The sequence below is a fragment of the Chiroxiphia lanceolata genome, chromosome 17 (assembly GCF_009829145.1).
Source record: "Chiroxiphia lanceolata isolate bChiLan1 chromosome 17, bChiLan1.pri, whole genome shotgun sequence".
NCBI lineage: Eukaryota > Metazoa > Chordata > Aves > Passeriformes > Pipridae > Chiroxiphia > Chiroxiphia lanceolata.
Window position 1 is genome coordinate 12043041 of NC_045653.1, and position 14618 is coordinate 12057658.

Sequence of the window (14618 nt, forward strand, 5' to 3'; positions counted from 1 at the left end):
GGAAGAATTGGGCAAAGCAAGGTGCCATGGAGCAGCAGTGCTCCTGGCCAGGTTCCTGGTCAACATGTACCACCAAAACACTGCTTCTTGTGTAACAGTTTATTTCGGCAGCGGAAAGTCATCTCGGTTTATTTGTAGAGCCAAAGTTAACTCAGTGGTGAGGGTATAAAGTGCAGAGCTCGGTGTGGGGGAACAGAGTGTGCTCCCAGAGGTTCTGGCCGAGTTCATGCTCTGAAATCTTTCAGTTCTGCTGCAGGTGTGCAAGAAAGTGTGTGTGTGTGGGGGGGGTGCAGGGCAGGTGGTTAATTTGGCTTCTGGTTAATGAGCATTAGCCCCTAAAGAGGGATCTATGAAAACATCTGTTTGGTTTTAGGGAAATCCCGCTGCATTAGATGTCAGCCAGTGTAAGTCTGGCGTAAGCTCACTGAGTGGAATTCTATCCTGAGAATGTGAAGACATTACAGGAGACTCATTATCAGAGAATCTCAGAAAGGTTTGGGTTGGAAGGGACCTTAAAAACCATCTTGTACCAACCTCCTTCCACTAGACCAGGTTGCTCCAAGCCCTGTCCAACCTGGCCTTGGACACTTCCAGGGATGGGACATCCATTAGCAGCCTGGAGCACAAGCTGGGGTAGATTTGGTTGGAATGAGCTTCTCTCTGCTCTGAAGTTAGAGACATGAAGGGCAGCCTTGTGCTCTGAATCATGTTTGTCCCCCCCCACACCTACAGCTGCCTGGAGCTGTGCTGAACACACCAAGCTCCACTTCAGCCAGTGACCTGGGGATTAAGGAAAAATTGTGCTTCCTTTAGAAATTCCGACAGTACAAAGTGACACTGAGAAATGCCTTTGCTTCTGCTGGAGGCTTCAAGCCATTTAATGTCTTGAGTGTTGTGCCGTGGTGCCTAATTTAAAACACACCCATCCATGAGCCCTGCGAGTGAGCAACCCCTGTGCTTTGTGCAGCAGGTCTGGCGAGGAGGCTGGGACAGGAGGATTTGTCTTACCCTTGTGAGAAGTGACTGGGAGGTAATTATGCAAACTAACATGTGAATTACAGCCGGGAGGATAGCAGCTAGTGATTATCTAACTCTACAAATGGGAATGTGTTAATTGGCAACAAAACCCTTATATTAAGCTGATGTTATGCCCCACAACCTCAATTAACACGGTAAATAACCAGAACACAGTAAACAAGGATATATGAAAAGCCTGTGATTACTGAAATTATACCAACAACATAAGCAGTTTGTGGCTGACCTCAAAACTTGCAGGCAAGTAAAAATAAACCTCATGTTACTCCTTCTGGTGTTGTGACGTCCCGAGTTGCTCACTCCCACCCTCGGAGGCAGTAGTAGGTCAGGACATGCCCAGAGTTGCATCCTGGGGCTGCAGGAAGCAGGACCTGCTTTGGAAGATGTTCCTGGGGAGCTGCTCCTCGGGTGCCTTATCCGGGCCACTGCTCACCCCCTTTTGTACAACGTGCAGTCAAGGCTGTCTTCAGGATTTTTCTGCTCTTGTTTGCCATAGTTCCCCGATATCTTTCTTGACTTTCCTGTTTAATTAAGTTCTTCTATAACATACACAAACTTAAAATGGGACTTAAAATTCCCAACAACATATGTTGCGTTACGTGTATTTCTGGAAGCGCGTGACAGAGTTTGTTTATTCGGTGCTGTGGGACTTCCCCATAGGCTGCCTTTCCTCCAGGAATCCTCCAAACACAAGTCTGAGCTTTTTTTGTTGGATTCCCCTGCCCCCATAAACTTAAATAAATGTGCTTGCACACAAACAGCTGATGAATCAGGTTATGCAGGGCTTCTGCACTGAAATTCCGGGAAACCGCAGGAATTGCTAATGTTCATGCCACTAACTCTGCTCTTCCATCTGTAGGTTGGCAAGTCACAAGGTGAGGAAATGTTCCTGAAAACTGAAGGATGTAATTGATTGAAGAAGGTGAGAATGACTTTGTCTCTTCTTCGGGAATATCTGAAGGGCATTTTGTTATTTTTGCTTTTATTTCATTTTCTCCTTCTGCCAGTGACTTGGTCTGTTTTCCTGTGCCCTTCTCCTGCAATATTCCGTCACCATTCCCCAGGGCAACGACAAAGGCTTTTACAGTGGATTTTGCAAAATGGATACTTGCTCTGGGATCTACTTCTTACACTTCGTGTACATATTTAGATACAAACTTTCAATCTCAGGTACATCCAACACCAGGCAGAAACTGGGTTATATTCTACATTTATATATATAAATGTATTTTTTATATAATATACATATATTTTATAATGTATTTGTTCTGTACATTCTTGGGGTGGTCGTGCACAGCACCAAGAGCTGGACTTTGATTCTTGTAGGTCCTTTTCAACTCGGGATTTTCTGTGATTCTAAGATTTCTCTCCACTTCACAGGTTGGAAGTTTGACATGAGACTCTATGTTCCAGCAACAGCTGTAAGTGCAAACCATCATTATTATGCCAGAAATGGATTTCCTTCACTTAATCCCCAGTTGCTCTTTTCCTCTTCTCCCAGTGCACTCCTCTGAAGGCCTGGTTATACCGAGGTGGATTTGCTTGCTTTTCTGATGCAGGATTTGCTCAGAATAGCAGAGGTGATCGCTGTATCCTGCCTGTGCCGTACAGAAGGGTAAGAAAAGGACTGTACAGTTCTGCTGCCTGGTATTAGATACATCAGATGAACTTTGTCACTTCCAGCTCCTGCAAACACCTACAGGACTCGGCTGTCCCATCGCTGCTGTTGTCACCCTGTCTCTCTCCAGTCCTTTTTCACTGGAAAACTGGTGTCACCAGATCACTGGAAACGTCAGTTTGACAAATCAGCTTGGAACAAAGCTGAAATGTCACTCCTGGTTTTATTGTTAGTGGTTGAATTTTGGCAGCCTTTCTTCTTCCTCGGGTTCACAGAACGTAAGGACAAGGTGATTCACGGGGGAGAACTATTTGATTTCCAGTGTGTCACACTTGCTGCTGTATTGAGTTTGATAGCTTTCATTTGATTAACATGTCTTCCCAAAAGGTATGCCACCTCAATTTGATGGCTTAGGAGACAGGAAAATCCATCACTTCTCTCTGAGAAGGTTCAGCAGAGTTCATGCTTGCTCTGAATGATCAAAAGCCTTTACAGAGTGGGGGTGCAGCAGGCTGCCTTAGGGGGAAGGTACGCTGAGGTTTGGAGACAAGGTGGCATGAAGAGTTTCATGGAAAATCATGGAATGGCTTGTTTTGGGAGGGTTCTTAAAGCTCATCTCATTCCAACCCCTTGCCACAGGCAGGGACACCTTCCACTAGCCTGGGTTGCTCCGAGCCCCACCCAACCTGGCCTTGGACACTTCCAGGGATGGGTGTTACACAACCCACCTCTGAGGTGGTAACTGAGGTTCTTGTTAATAGAATAATAATAATTCACCCTCAGGGTGAATCGGAGTGAAACAACACTGAATGACCCGTGTACATCTACGAGGCAGGTTTATATTAGAACAATTTAATTGCAGCAGAAAGGAGAAGTGCAGCCATTTTGGTTCTTTTCTACAAAAATATAAAGATATCACGGAGAAAATAATTAAGAAAGAAAGAGAAGGAAAGGGCAAGAGTAGATAGTGGCAAGGAAAGATGTCACCTCCCATGGATCCAGCAATGACTTGATCATTGCAATTTCGATGTCCGTGATCAGAGTGATGGTCACAGTCTTGACCTTTTGGGAGTGGGGGCTCATGTGTCAAGGATTTTCACCGGTTATATATGTTCAGTCTCAGGGGGGAATGCCTTGATAGCTCCCCTAGCAGGGGAATTTTACACTGTAAGATGCAGCTGTGCCTTATCGGCAGGAGGAAATTGGCATGAAAACAAATATTACCCCACCTCTGCAGGATCTGCTCCTTATCAGCCTTTTCCTTTATCTGGAAACACTCTGTTGAAGACATCAGTCCCAGGTTATCAGGGAAATAAGAGATCAAAGGGCTCAACCAATTTATGTAAGCAAAGTTTGGTTTATCACAACGGGGCATTCCGGGCGTTCACAGCTTCTCTGGGCAACCTGTGCCAGTGCCTCACCATGAGGTACAGTACTAGCTCAGGGCAACTGCTCTTTCCTTTTCTAGTTACCCTTCTTGATTACTTCTGATTTTTAAGGTTTTTTTCTGCAATTTTTGGTCAGATAGCATAATGGAGCGTTGGATTTCAGCTCAGGTGTCTGAAGACAGGGAAAATAATTAATTGGTGCTGAGGCACACAAGGACTGTTAGAGTGAGAATTGTGCATTTGCCTGAGCAGTGTTTGTTTGCCTTGGATCCTTATCTCTACTTCATCCCAGATGTTCCAGTCACAAAGGTGGCATCACAAAAGACTGCACCTGACTGATCCAGGGCAGGTGAGGGGTACATGCTGCCTGCAGGCTATTCCCTGCTGCCTGCTGCTGTGATCTCTGGCAGGTGCAGGCAAGGTGACCTCACCCTGCCAGCTGCCACGTGTGCTGCAGCCACTTAACTGTGCTACCTCCTCTCCTGACACCCATCCGTGTGATTTCCTCGGCAGCAGCATTAGGAGTGAGGCTGGGCCAGTGTTCTGCTTTAATGTGCATTTATAAAGGTGGAGCTTTTTGACTTTAAACCCAATACCTTTCTGGTTAATGCACTTCTGAGAGGCAGACACAGCTTAGCTCTTCGTCTCTGAGGCCTCAGAAGTACAGCAAGGCTGGCACTGCTGCACACAGCTGTCACTGTGAAGCTGCCTCTCTCAAGAGGTGACAGCTGAGAGGAAGAGAGAGAGAGAAAAAAGAGGGGAAAATATTAAATGGGATGTCAGATTCCTCATGAATCTGAGATGGAAATCGGTGTTAGAGGATGGTCTTGAACTTCCCATTTTATGGGCTGCTCCCTTCTATAAATCCCTCTTGTCAGTAGGGAAAGGAGAGTCTTTGCAGTACCCTGAGAGCAGAGAAGATGTCGAGTGCTGCTGGGGAACTTCTGATGGGGGCCTGGGGACTGTGTTCTCCTGCAGCTGTACAGGAGGTAAGCCTGGAGAGTTTATGTGGCATGTGGGCTTGGTGGCCCCAACCTTCTGGTCTCTGGCCTTTCACTCAGAATTCTCACTGGGCTGTGGAGGCTGTGGTTGAAAACAAATCACGTGGACTAAATGTGTGGTCATCTGTTGGGAATAGCTTTGTATAATTGTTTGGATGTCTCAGGGCTGCAGGTGGGTGATGGAGCAGCTCAGACAGCGCTCAGCGCCTAAGTGACAAAACAACAAGAAAAACTCCTTGAAAACAAAATTTTACTTTTTTTTTTTTTTTTAATACAGGTTTTCTCCCTGACTAAGCAAAAAATATTCATAATGACAGTTCAGCTGAAATCCTCTGAATTTTATCTTGCTGCTTACACAACCCAAGCATTGCAACAGCAGGAACCCAAGAGTGCAACTGCCTTGTCATTACAGGAGCTGAGAGAAACAGAAATAGCAAATAGTACTACAGAAATGACAAGCAAAAATAGGATTATTATTCTTTCAGCCTTAATCATGTAAAGTGCAAGCAGTACCGTAGGTAAGGCAATTTCCCTTAGATATGATTTACGTTGATGGTGCTCTCTGATGAAATGTTGCCTCTAATTTCTTTTTTTAACTCTTTCCTCTAAAGAGACATGGTCACTGGTGTTATCTGTTACAGCTCTGTGTCCTGTCAGCTTCAGCCCAATATTTCACATGGTGCCACTGGGGACAGCTTTATTTCAAATGAGCGAATAAATGCAGCTCAGCTTTGGTCAGGGATAACTCTAACATGGACAATCTACTCCATTCACAACCTCAAACAACATTACTGCTTAGGCAGCCTCCAGGTAAAGAGCTGGAGTAACCTCAGTTGGTTAGGAAAGAAATTAATTGGAATGAAAGTCCTTGATGTCATCACAGTGCTGCTGGGCTCTCAGAGAGATATTTGAACACCATGCTGGGAACCTGTTCCCCACAGACACCCACATCTGCAATTAAAAAGGGTTAATGCTCATTCTGTGAATCCTTCTCAGCATTTACTGCTTCAGCATGACTTTGGTTTTCACTTTTCTTTCTGGAAGGCAAAGGGATTTTTTTTTGTCTTTAGTACCGTCAAGAACAGGAATAGAAACTTTGCAATAAGCTCAGAATGTTCTTTGGCTCAGAACATGGGAAAGAGATTTAGGGTTGGATTTCCTATTGCTTCACACTCATTCCTGCCTGCTAGCAGGGTAATGATTTTGGGCAGGCATTTCTCTTAATGAGCCATTGACAAAATGACCTGTTTCCCCCTAATTTACTGTTGTAATCTCTGCTGGTTTCTGGAGGTAAATGCTTCACCTTCCCTCCTGCCAGTAACCAGGAAGACTGAACTCCAGTGTCATCTTTTCAAAGACACACTTTGTTTTGCAGACAGGAAGAGCGGGGAGGTGAAGATGTTTATCACTTTCTGAGGAGTTTTATTAGAATGTTTGGGATGGATGGTCTGGTTCCACAACTTTCTTGGCAACTGATCATAATCCTCTAACCTTTATAGTGATTAAATGATGAATATCCAGAAGCAGAGCAAAGTAAAGAAGCATTCTGCCCCTTCAGAGTGGGAAAACAAGGCAGCACGGGGCTGCCAAGGGACTGGAGTCCATGTCAGAGCTGGGACTTGTACAAGAGCTCTCTATCAGAGGTCCCTGTGCACTGTGCCTCCCACTCATGCCACTGCTGGAGCACTCTGTTCCCAGCAGCTGGTCTTACAGCGTTTTTTGATTGACTTTACAACTGTGCAAACCCCAGATATTAATAGCAGAGAGATGTCCAGTGCTTTCAGCTGTTCAGCTGTGTCGCTGGTTGTCTGAGAGCTGATTCCTGCGTGCAGACAGGGAACTGTCTTTGCTCAGGTACTTCAGTCCATGGGTTTGTTGTAGGCTGACACGGAAGGAGGAGCATGTTGGAGGCTTTGACCTGATCTGGAATGACAGGCCTGTCAGCAGAGGGGGAGATCTGTGTGCTCTGGTGAATGAGAACATCACGGCAAACACACATTTCGGTGCAGAACTCACCCAATGCTGGCAGGTGCCCTGCTCAGTCCTGAAGCTGTCTGCATGTCAGCAGGAGAGCACACACCTTTGCTGGGCAACAGGAGAAGTGTAAGCCCTTAGGGGATTAAGAGACCAAAAGGAGTAAATGCTTTCAAAAAAGAAAACACCCTGCAGTCGCTGTGGTGACTGTTTATTGGGCGCTTACCTGAAGCTGGTTGTGTATTTTATTGTTGGGAAGTAGTACTTTGTTTGTCCGTGCTGACAGGCATTGTAACCTTTTGCCATGCACATCTCAATGTGCCTACAGTCATCTCTGGCTGTGGTGTCTAACTAACAAAACACGAGGGCAGCATCACCTGAAAGCGAAACATCACCTCGCCTCTACAGGCAGGAAGAGGCAGGTGATGTGTAACTCCCCTGTTAACATTTTCCTGGCAGGCTGCTGTGATGCCAGGAAGAGACAAATGAAGCAGCTTTTCAGGAATTTCCCTGCACAACACAAAGTGCAACACCCCCCGAGCTTGGGGTGGGAGAGACATGAAGTTCACTCTCCCCTCATGTCGGGCAGCAGCAGTTCCCACTTCTCTCCAGACACCACTGGCTCAGCACAAGGCACTGGCTGCCTTGTTTCTGAGGATTTCCCAGTTTGGAAGCTGCAGTGGGCTTAAATGAGGCATTTTAGCTGACACGGGGATGCTTGGCTGCTCAGCCAGCCCTCTGCACTGCAGAGCTTAGTTCTGTTCCGTGTAAGAAAACAAAGGGGTTAAACACATTCTTCACAGCAAAACAAAGCTTTCAGGGCAGGCAGGCACTTGATCCTCCTCCTGCTACTACTATGGAAACATGTCAGAGCAGAAAACCTGTTGCCATGAGACTGTAAAAATAACCTCACCATCACGTTATGGAGCCACGGACTGGCTGCACCACATGGGTTATGTAAGAGCTGCTCTGACACTGGGATGTGGCACTGCCATTGGGATGTGAGCTGGCTCTTGCTCCCAGGAGACAGGCAATCTTCTGAAAAACCCACAGGCAAGGCAGTCCAGGTAGTAAGTCTGTGTTATTTTTAGTCTGTGCATCTGAAACGTAAGCCTGAAGTGGACAGAGGCACATTTAGGTACATGGTGTAAGACCAAGCAATGGTTGGGTTTTTAGGTTAAAAGAAATCACCCCTCGGTTTTAATGGATGTGAAACAGGGTATTTTTTGTAACTCTGCATAATCTGAAGCGTGTGTGGAACTGGACAGGGCAGGAGAAGGCCCTGCTAAGCTGGAAGGTGGCCAGAGAGCCAGGGAAATGGTGGTGCCACGTTTGAAGTCATCACGGTTGTGCAGAAGGAAAGAAAGCAAAGGACCAGGCCCAGCCCTGTCACCTGAGCAAGGTTTGACAGAAGAGGAGAGCCACTTCCAGAGCTGGAGAAAGAAGGACAACAGCCACGTTTAGAGTTTTTAAATTCTATCTAGGAATATCTTTACAGAAGTTCAAAAAAATAAAAGGCTTGGCTGGACCCAGACACTTCCCTGTAGACAGAAAAAAATCAAACTCGCTGAAGTCCGACACTAAATATGATTAGTTTTCAAAAATCTTCTTATGCTCTTAAGTGAGTAGTGCTGGGGGAGCGTATTCAGGCCAGAGCAGGGAGTGCAGAAAACAGTAAATCTAAAAACCTTTGAAGAAACTATTACTGGTTACATCAATTGCCCGTTTACTACAAGACAAACCTGGTGACAATCTCTGCTCAGCCCTCCTCAGGCTGCTTTTTAAAATATACCTAAGTTTTATCACTTTATCTAGTCCTGAAAGCCTCGTTTCTGTTGTCTCTTGCCTTCCAACAGAGGAATATGTTTTCCCAGCAAGACTAAAAGGATGCTGTCTCCTCCTGCCCCTCCCTCCACATCTTAGAGAGATTCCTGACGTGCCTCAGATTTACAACTTTGCTTTGTTTGAATGCCATGGGCGTGCACAGCTCAACTCCTCTGCTGTGCTTCAGGCATGCAGTGGATTCCCAATCCCTCCTACTCCTGTTCCCAGTGTGACAATGAACCAGCTCCGAAGCCAAACCCCAGAAGCGCTCACATGAGCCCCCAACAAGGAACATACACATGGAATCAGGAATGTCCCACTGCTCTGATTTTAATGATCCCACCTCCACCCCAGCCACGGGCATTTGCCCGGCGCTGTGTCCAGCACGTCCCTGACACTCGAGTTCCAGCACAGAGCAGGAAAGGGTTCGTGATCCAAGGAAACTGCAACGTTGTAGCTGAGGAGACAAATGTTTCCCAGGGCCCCACAATGTCCTGCAAACCCTGAGGGCTGTGGCTTTTGCAGTGTGAGCCCCCTGGTTACAGTTCAAACACGTGCTGTGACAATGGCACGGCCACCTCAGCCCTCCAGGATGCGGTTGATGAGCTTCATCTCCTCGGCAGACATTGGATTCAGGTTAAACCCCTTCAGCTCAGGTTTACCTGGGAGAATGCACACAAAAATCAGGATTTTGTCAGAAAAGAAGCGAAGCAGTTCATGTTAAACTCAAGTGGGGCTGCAGGGAGGGCAGGGACAGCCCTAAAAGCTGAAGTGGGGTCACCCCAGCGCACTGTGGGAGGTGGTTTAAGGTGCTGGTGGGTGATGGCTCCTCATGGAGCTGGACAAGGCTGCTGGGGCAGGGAGGGAATTGCAAACCCAGTGGGCAAGCAGCTGCAGGAACACACAGAGCTTGGGAATTTCTGGCCCCTCCTGATGTGTGTCTGCTCCCAGGCCCTGAGAAGGGTCCAGAGCAGGAGCATTTACCTTGAGCCTCGTAGAGGCGGTTGACCTTCACACGCAGATCTTTCCGGAGCTTGTTTATCTCCTCATCCAGCTCTTCCTGGTCTGAGATGAGAGAGTGAGAGTGAGGAGGACTGCAGTGGGCTCTGGGGTGGAAACTCAACCTGCCACAGGACACTCAGTGCAGGAGCCCACCCTGGGGATCCCACCCTGCCCTCAACACCCGCGAGTGGCTTCATGCTGGATGTGCTTCCCAGGGCACAGCATGGGCCAGGATCAGCCTGTGACTGCCCACCTCAAAGCTCAACCCTGGAGAGAACCCTGTTTATTTTTCAGGAGCACCTCTCCTGTGAGGAAAGGCCGAGAGAAGTGGGATTGTTCAGCCTGGAAAAGGCTCTGGGATGACCTAATTGCAGCCTTCCAGTACCTGAAGGGAACTTCCAGGAAAGATGGGGCAAGACTATTTACAAGAGCATGGAGTGACAGGACAAGGGTTCAAACTGAAAGAGAGTAGGTTAAGATTAGATATTAGGAAACAATTAATTACTGTGGGTGGTGAGGCCCTGGCACAGGTTGCCCAGAGAAGCTGTGGCTGCCCCATTCCTGGAAGTATCCAAGGCCAGGCTGGATGGGGCTTGGAGCAACCTGGGACAGTGGGAGGTGTCCCTGCCCATGACAGGGGATTGCAACGAGATTGAATCTTGAAGGTCCCTTCCAACCCAAGCCATTCTACGACCTTATGACTTTTCTAACATCTTGTTGATGACGGTTCCTGTTAAAATGGTTGAGGGGCTACATGGAGCCCTCGGGGCTGCCTCACCCTGCCGCAGCATCTCCCGGGTCTTCGCCTTCGGCAGCTCGATGAACATGTTCCCAAAGCAAACCATGGCCTTCTCTGTGGGGAGAAGAGCAAAGGGACCGGGACCGGGCTGTCAGCGGAGCCTGTCCCGGACACGCGAGGGCACGGCAAGCATCGCCAGCCCGGCCTCACCCTCGGGCTCCGGGTCCTTCTGCAGCGCCCGCAGGGCCTCGCGGTTCCGGTTCCGCTTCACGTCCAGGTCCACGATCTGCAGCGGGAGAGGGAGAGAGAGGGGCAGGGCCGGCCGGAGCTCGGGGCTACCGGCGGCGGGCGGGGCGGGGAAGGCCGAGGCCGGGCCCTACCTGCTGCCGTGACGCCAGCACGTCCTCGGCCAGCTCCTCCACCTCGGCCAGGTAGCGCAGCACGAAGGCGGGATCCCGGGCCATGGCGGGACCGGGACCGCCACCGGGGCCAAGCCGGGTCCGCCGCCGTTCCGCTCCGGGCGCAGCCGCAGCCGCGCCCGCGGGTTCCGCGGCGGGAGGGGCCGGGGGGACCGCGCGCCCCCTGGCGGCCGCCGGCGGGAGCGCTGCGGGGCTCGGGGACCCCCGGGGGTCGCGGTGGCCCCGGGGCGGGCGGGACCCGCCGGGACGGGGAACAGTGGCCGTGGGCTGGAAGGGAGGCGCCTGCCGGCGTGGGATCTGCCGGTGTGGACTGCCGGCGCCTGCCGGTGTGGACTAGCGATCCCCGGACTGGCTCCGTGCCCCGGGGTGGGGATGGTCCCAACCCGACGGATCTCACCGCCCGGAGAAAGGATGGAGGGTCCAGCGGCGCTGAGCCCCGGTCTAGGGGGTCCTGGCCCCTCAGCCGGCCCCCAGCGCACCCTGCTCCCCGCAGCCCGGGTGGGCGTGGGGGTGAGAGCCTCTGCCCTGCTTGGTCCCGCTGCGCGTGAATTATTTATGACTTGTCACAGCCCGTCCCCTCTCCCACCACCGTCTGTCTCCTCTTCCCCGCCGCTTCCCAGCGCGGTGCCGCTGTTGGCAGCTGGACCCTTGGAGCATCAGGTGGCCTCTCTGTCCTCTTTTCCCCCCAGATCGCCATAATGGGCACTCAGAGCGTGGGGCGGCGAGCTCAAGTTTCCTCTCGTGCAGCTGGTGGCTCATCCGGAGCTCAACATCCAGGACCTGCCATCCCCAGGGAGTGCAACCAGCTATGGTCCCAGCAGCTTGACTCACCCTCAGCCAGCCCCAGTGTCTTCCAGTTTGTGCTAGGCAGGGACCAGTCTTGGGAATGCCCTGTCAGGGCACTGCATCCATCTGCTACCCTGAACAATCCTGCCTGAGGGAAGGGAAACATATTGCCCCTCAAAATGGTTTTTGTCCCCTTCTTTCTGCCCCACACATCCGTGAGCAAGAGGAGCTGGAGTAATGGGGTGTGGGAGATGCAGGAAAACCCAGCACTGATGGGTGAAGGACCAGCAGACCTTCACTGGGTGAGCTCTCTGGTGGGAGAGGGGCCCCAACAACCCACCCAGGGCTGGTGGGTAACAGGGGACACTGATCTTCATGTCCTGTGTCCCTGCTCTGGACAAAGCCCTGGAACAGCATCTTGGGTTTCCAAATGCAGCCCTCTCTCCAAGCAGTCACCTCTGTCACCTGCTCAGCTGCTACTTCCCTGGTGATGGTGGAGAGACCTCTAATCTGTCCTGGATCGATGCTTTGATGGGAGGGAGCCCCAGTGACCTGCCCAAGGCAGTGAGCACAGGCTGGCAGAAAGAAGTCCCAGTGCTGGGGGCCCTGGCTTGTTAGCACGTGTCCTTCCTGGACTCCTTCGACAAGAAGCTCCCCAAAGGGTGTGTGGTGACCCCAGTGCTGTGGCCCCTCCAGGCTGTCAGGGACAGGGAGCGCAGGGGTGGAGGGAGCGAGGTGGTGGCTGGCGGGTGGTCACCACATTTCTGTGGGCAAATAATCCCTTAAGGGAGATTACCCAGATCCCAGGAAGATTACTGGCCCTAATCCCATAAGGTCATTTGCTCCAGTAAACTGAGGAGATCTCCTCTGCCTGCGGAGGCAGCGTTGGCTGAAGTACGGCGGCTTCAGGGCAGTGGTGGGAACTGGTGCACACACGGGAACCATGGGCTGGGAGTGATCCACACTCACATCAATCCTGACATCAGTCAGAAAATGCAATGGGATTGGAGCTGGATGCCAATGCTGGAAAATGCCCCTTTGTCAGTAGGGGCAGCTGGCTGGAGATCTGCAGGCTGGATCAGGGACCAGTTTCTTCCATCCACCCTCTCAGGGCTGGCTCCCTTGGAGTGCCAGCAGGAGAGGGCAGTGGGGCAGGTTGCAGAGTGGGATGCAGGACATAGGACAGGTATATGGGATGCAGGATGTGGGACACGGGTCTGCTCCTTTCCTGCAGCCTCATCCCACAGCATCCACCATGGAGCAACTGGCTTCAGCTTCCTGCTGGGTGTGACGGCAGCACTTGTTCCTTGTTGCTTTGATGGGATCAAGAGAAGAGCTCCTGATTCCCATGACACGTGCTGGGATCCTAACCAGAGGTGGAGCTACATTCACCTCCCAGGGGATACAGTTTCCAGGCAGGTGACAAAAGGCTCCCTGGGCAGTGAAAGCCCATCCGTCTGTCTTGCTGCATGTGCACAGACACAGCCTCTCGAGGCTGGGGTTCGGCTGCAGGGCTGGAAGCTGGATGTGGTGCTTGGGTAGTGTGGCTTGGCTGGGTGGTGGCTGTCCCCTTCAGCAGCTGCAGACCTTCTCCCACCACCTTCCCAGCAGCCCTCGTACTGCTCAGGAAAGCTGGGAAGAGGGAGAGCTTTCTGAGTCTGGGCAGGAGGGATGGGATGGGGATGGGAATGGGATGAGATGGAGGTGGGGATGGGGGTGGGAACAGGCTGACTGTGTCCTGGCAGAAGCAGAAGGAAGCACAGTGACTCTGGGGTTGCCAATGACAGTGCAATGAAGGCAGGGTTTTGCTGGGAATGCTGAGCTGCAGGGAGGGGTAGGGCCTGCTCTCCCTGAAAAGGTGGGGCCCAGCTCAGCACAGGCATGGGGGAAGCTGCAGCTGAGGGATCACAGAGCCACGGACATTTGGAAAACATTTCCAGGGCAGCAAGCAGCAGCTGGTGCTGTGTGCTGCGGCCTCTCCCCAGCCAAGCTCTGAGCCAGCCACCAATCATTATGGATTTCTCCTCCTGGAGCCAGCACCAGGGGCAGACCTTCTGCTTGGAAGCTGGACTCAGACCGGGACTAGAGGTCCATTTGGACCAGTTCCCCTGGGAGCTGGACAGCCAGAGGAAGCAGCCACCCGCCCACTGCTGGGGTCTGCTTTGCTTTGCTGTGTGTTTTGTGGAAAGAGCAGGTTTGGTTTCAGCATGTTCCTTTTTCTTCCTTGCAGCCCTTTTCTGTATGCAGCCAGAAACCCTCCCTGCCTGCTGGCAGCTGCACAGGAAGCTTCAGGGATGTTTATAGGGTTTTTTTTTTCTCTCTTCTCTTTTCATGTGGCTGCTGGGGCCTGTTGTTAAGATAAATCAGACTTCAAACCACGGTCTCCATGTTTTCAGGCTGTGGATCTTTAACTGCTGTTTCAGAGGGGGTGTTTCAGGTTCAGGGAAGAAAGGTGGATCTGTCTCTCCCTGATTTCCAGATCCCTTCTCCCTGGCACTGTGCCACCATCACAGCAACATGGGCTCTGCTCCGTCACCCAGCCAAGACAGAGTCCCCAGGGACTGATCCCAAAGAAGTCTGGGGTGGCCAGGCATTGGCAGGGGCTCTGGCCAGCAGACCCCATCCTTGTCACAGGGGCCCTGCCCTGTCTGGTAGCTGATGAAAAGCTCCTTTCTTCAGGCTCTGGGATGCTGGGAGCATCCCCTCCCCCAGGCAGGCATTTGTGGAGGGGATCTGTCAGGAGCATCTCAAGGTGAGGTGTTTCAGTCACGTTACCCATGGTAATACATGCAGCACAGGGAAAGCCTCGCCGAGGCTACTCCCTTGTACTGA

At 51.1% G+C, this 14618-nt stretch overlaps 1 protein-coding gene and 1 long non-coding RNA gene across 2 annotated transcripts; one reads left to right on the plus strand and one right to left on the minus strand.

Moving 5' to 3' along the window:
* Window positions 1–1080: 1080 nt before the first annotated feature.
* Window positions 1081–2846, plus strand: LOC116795268. The gene is made up of 2 exons (XR_004360003.1): window positions 1081–1957; window positions 2416–2846. It is a non-coding gene; the product is annotated as an uncharacterized LOC116795268 (long non-coding RNA).
* Window positions 2847–9145: 6299 nt separating this feature from the next.
* Window positions 9146–11099, minus strand: PDRG1 (p53 and DNA damage regulated 1). The gene is made up of 5 exons (XM_032704832.1): window positions 10962–11099; window positions 10792–10867; window positions 10621–10695; window positions 9825–9905; window positions 9146–9502 (listed from the first exon to the last, which is right to left on the minus strand). Exons 1-5 carry the CDS (start codon window positions 11043–11045, stop codon window positions 9420–9422), a joined length of 399 nt encoding a protein of 132 aa, XP_032560723.1. The 5' UTR covers window positions 11046–11099; the 3' UTR covers window positions 9146–9419.
* Between the last annotated feature and the right edge of the window lie 3519 nt (window positions 11100–14618).

Excerpts from the sequence above, each read along its gene's own strand:
- PDRG1 (XM_032704832.1), bottom strand. The coding sequence starts at position 11,045 with ATGGCCCGGGATCCCGCCTTCGTGCTGCGCTACCTGGCCGAGGTGGAG. Across the intron at positions 10,696-10,791 it reads GAAGGACCCGGAGCCCGAGG|AGAAGGCCATGGTTTGCTTT; the intron begins GTGAGGCCGGGC and ends TTCTCCCCACAG. Across the intron at positions 9,503-9,824 it reads CCGCCTCTACGAGGCTCAAG|GTAAACCTGAGCTGAAGGGG; the intron begins GTAAATGCTCCT and ends GCATTCTCCCAG.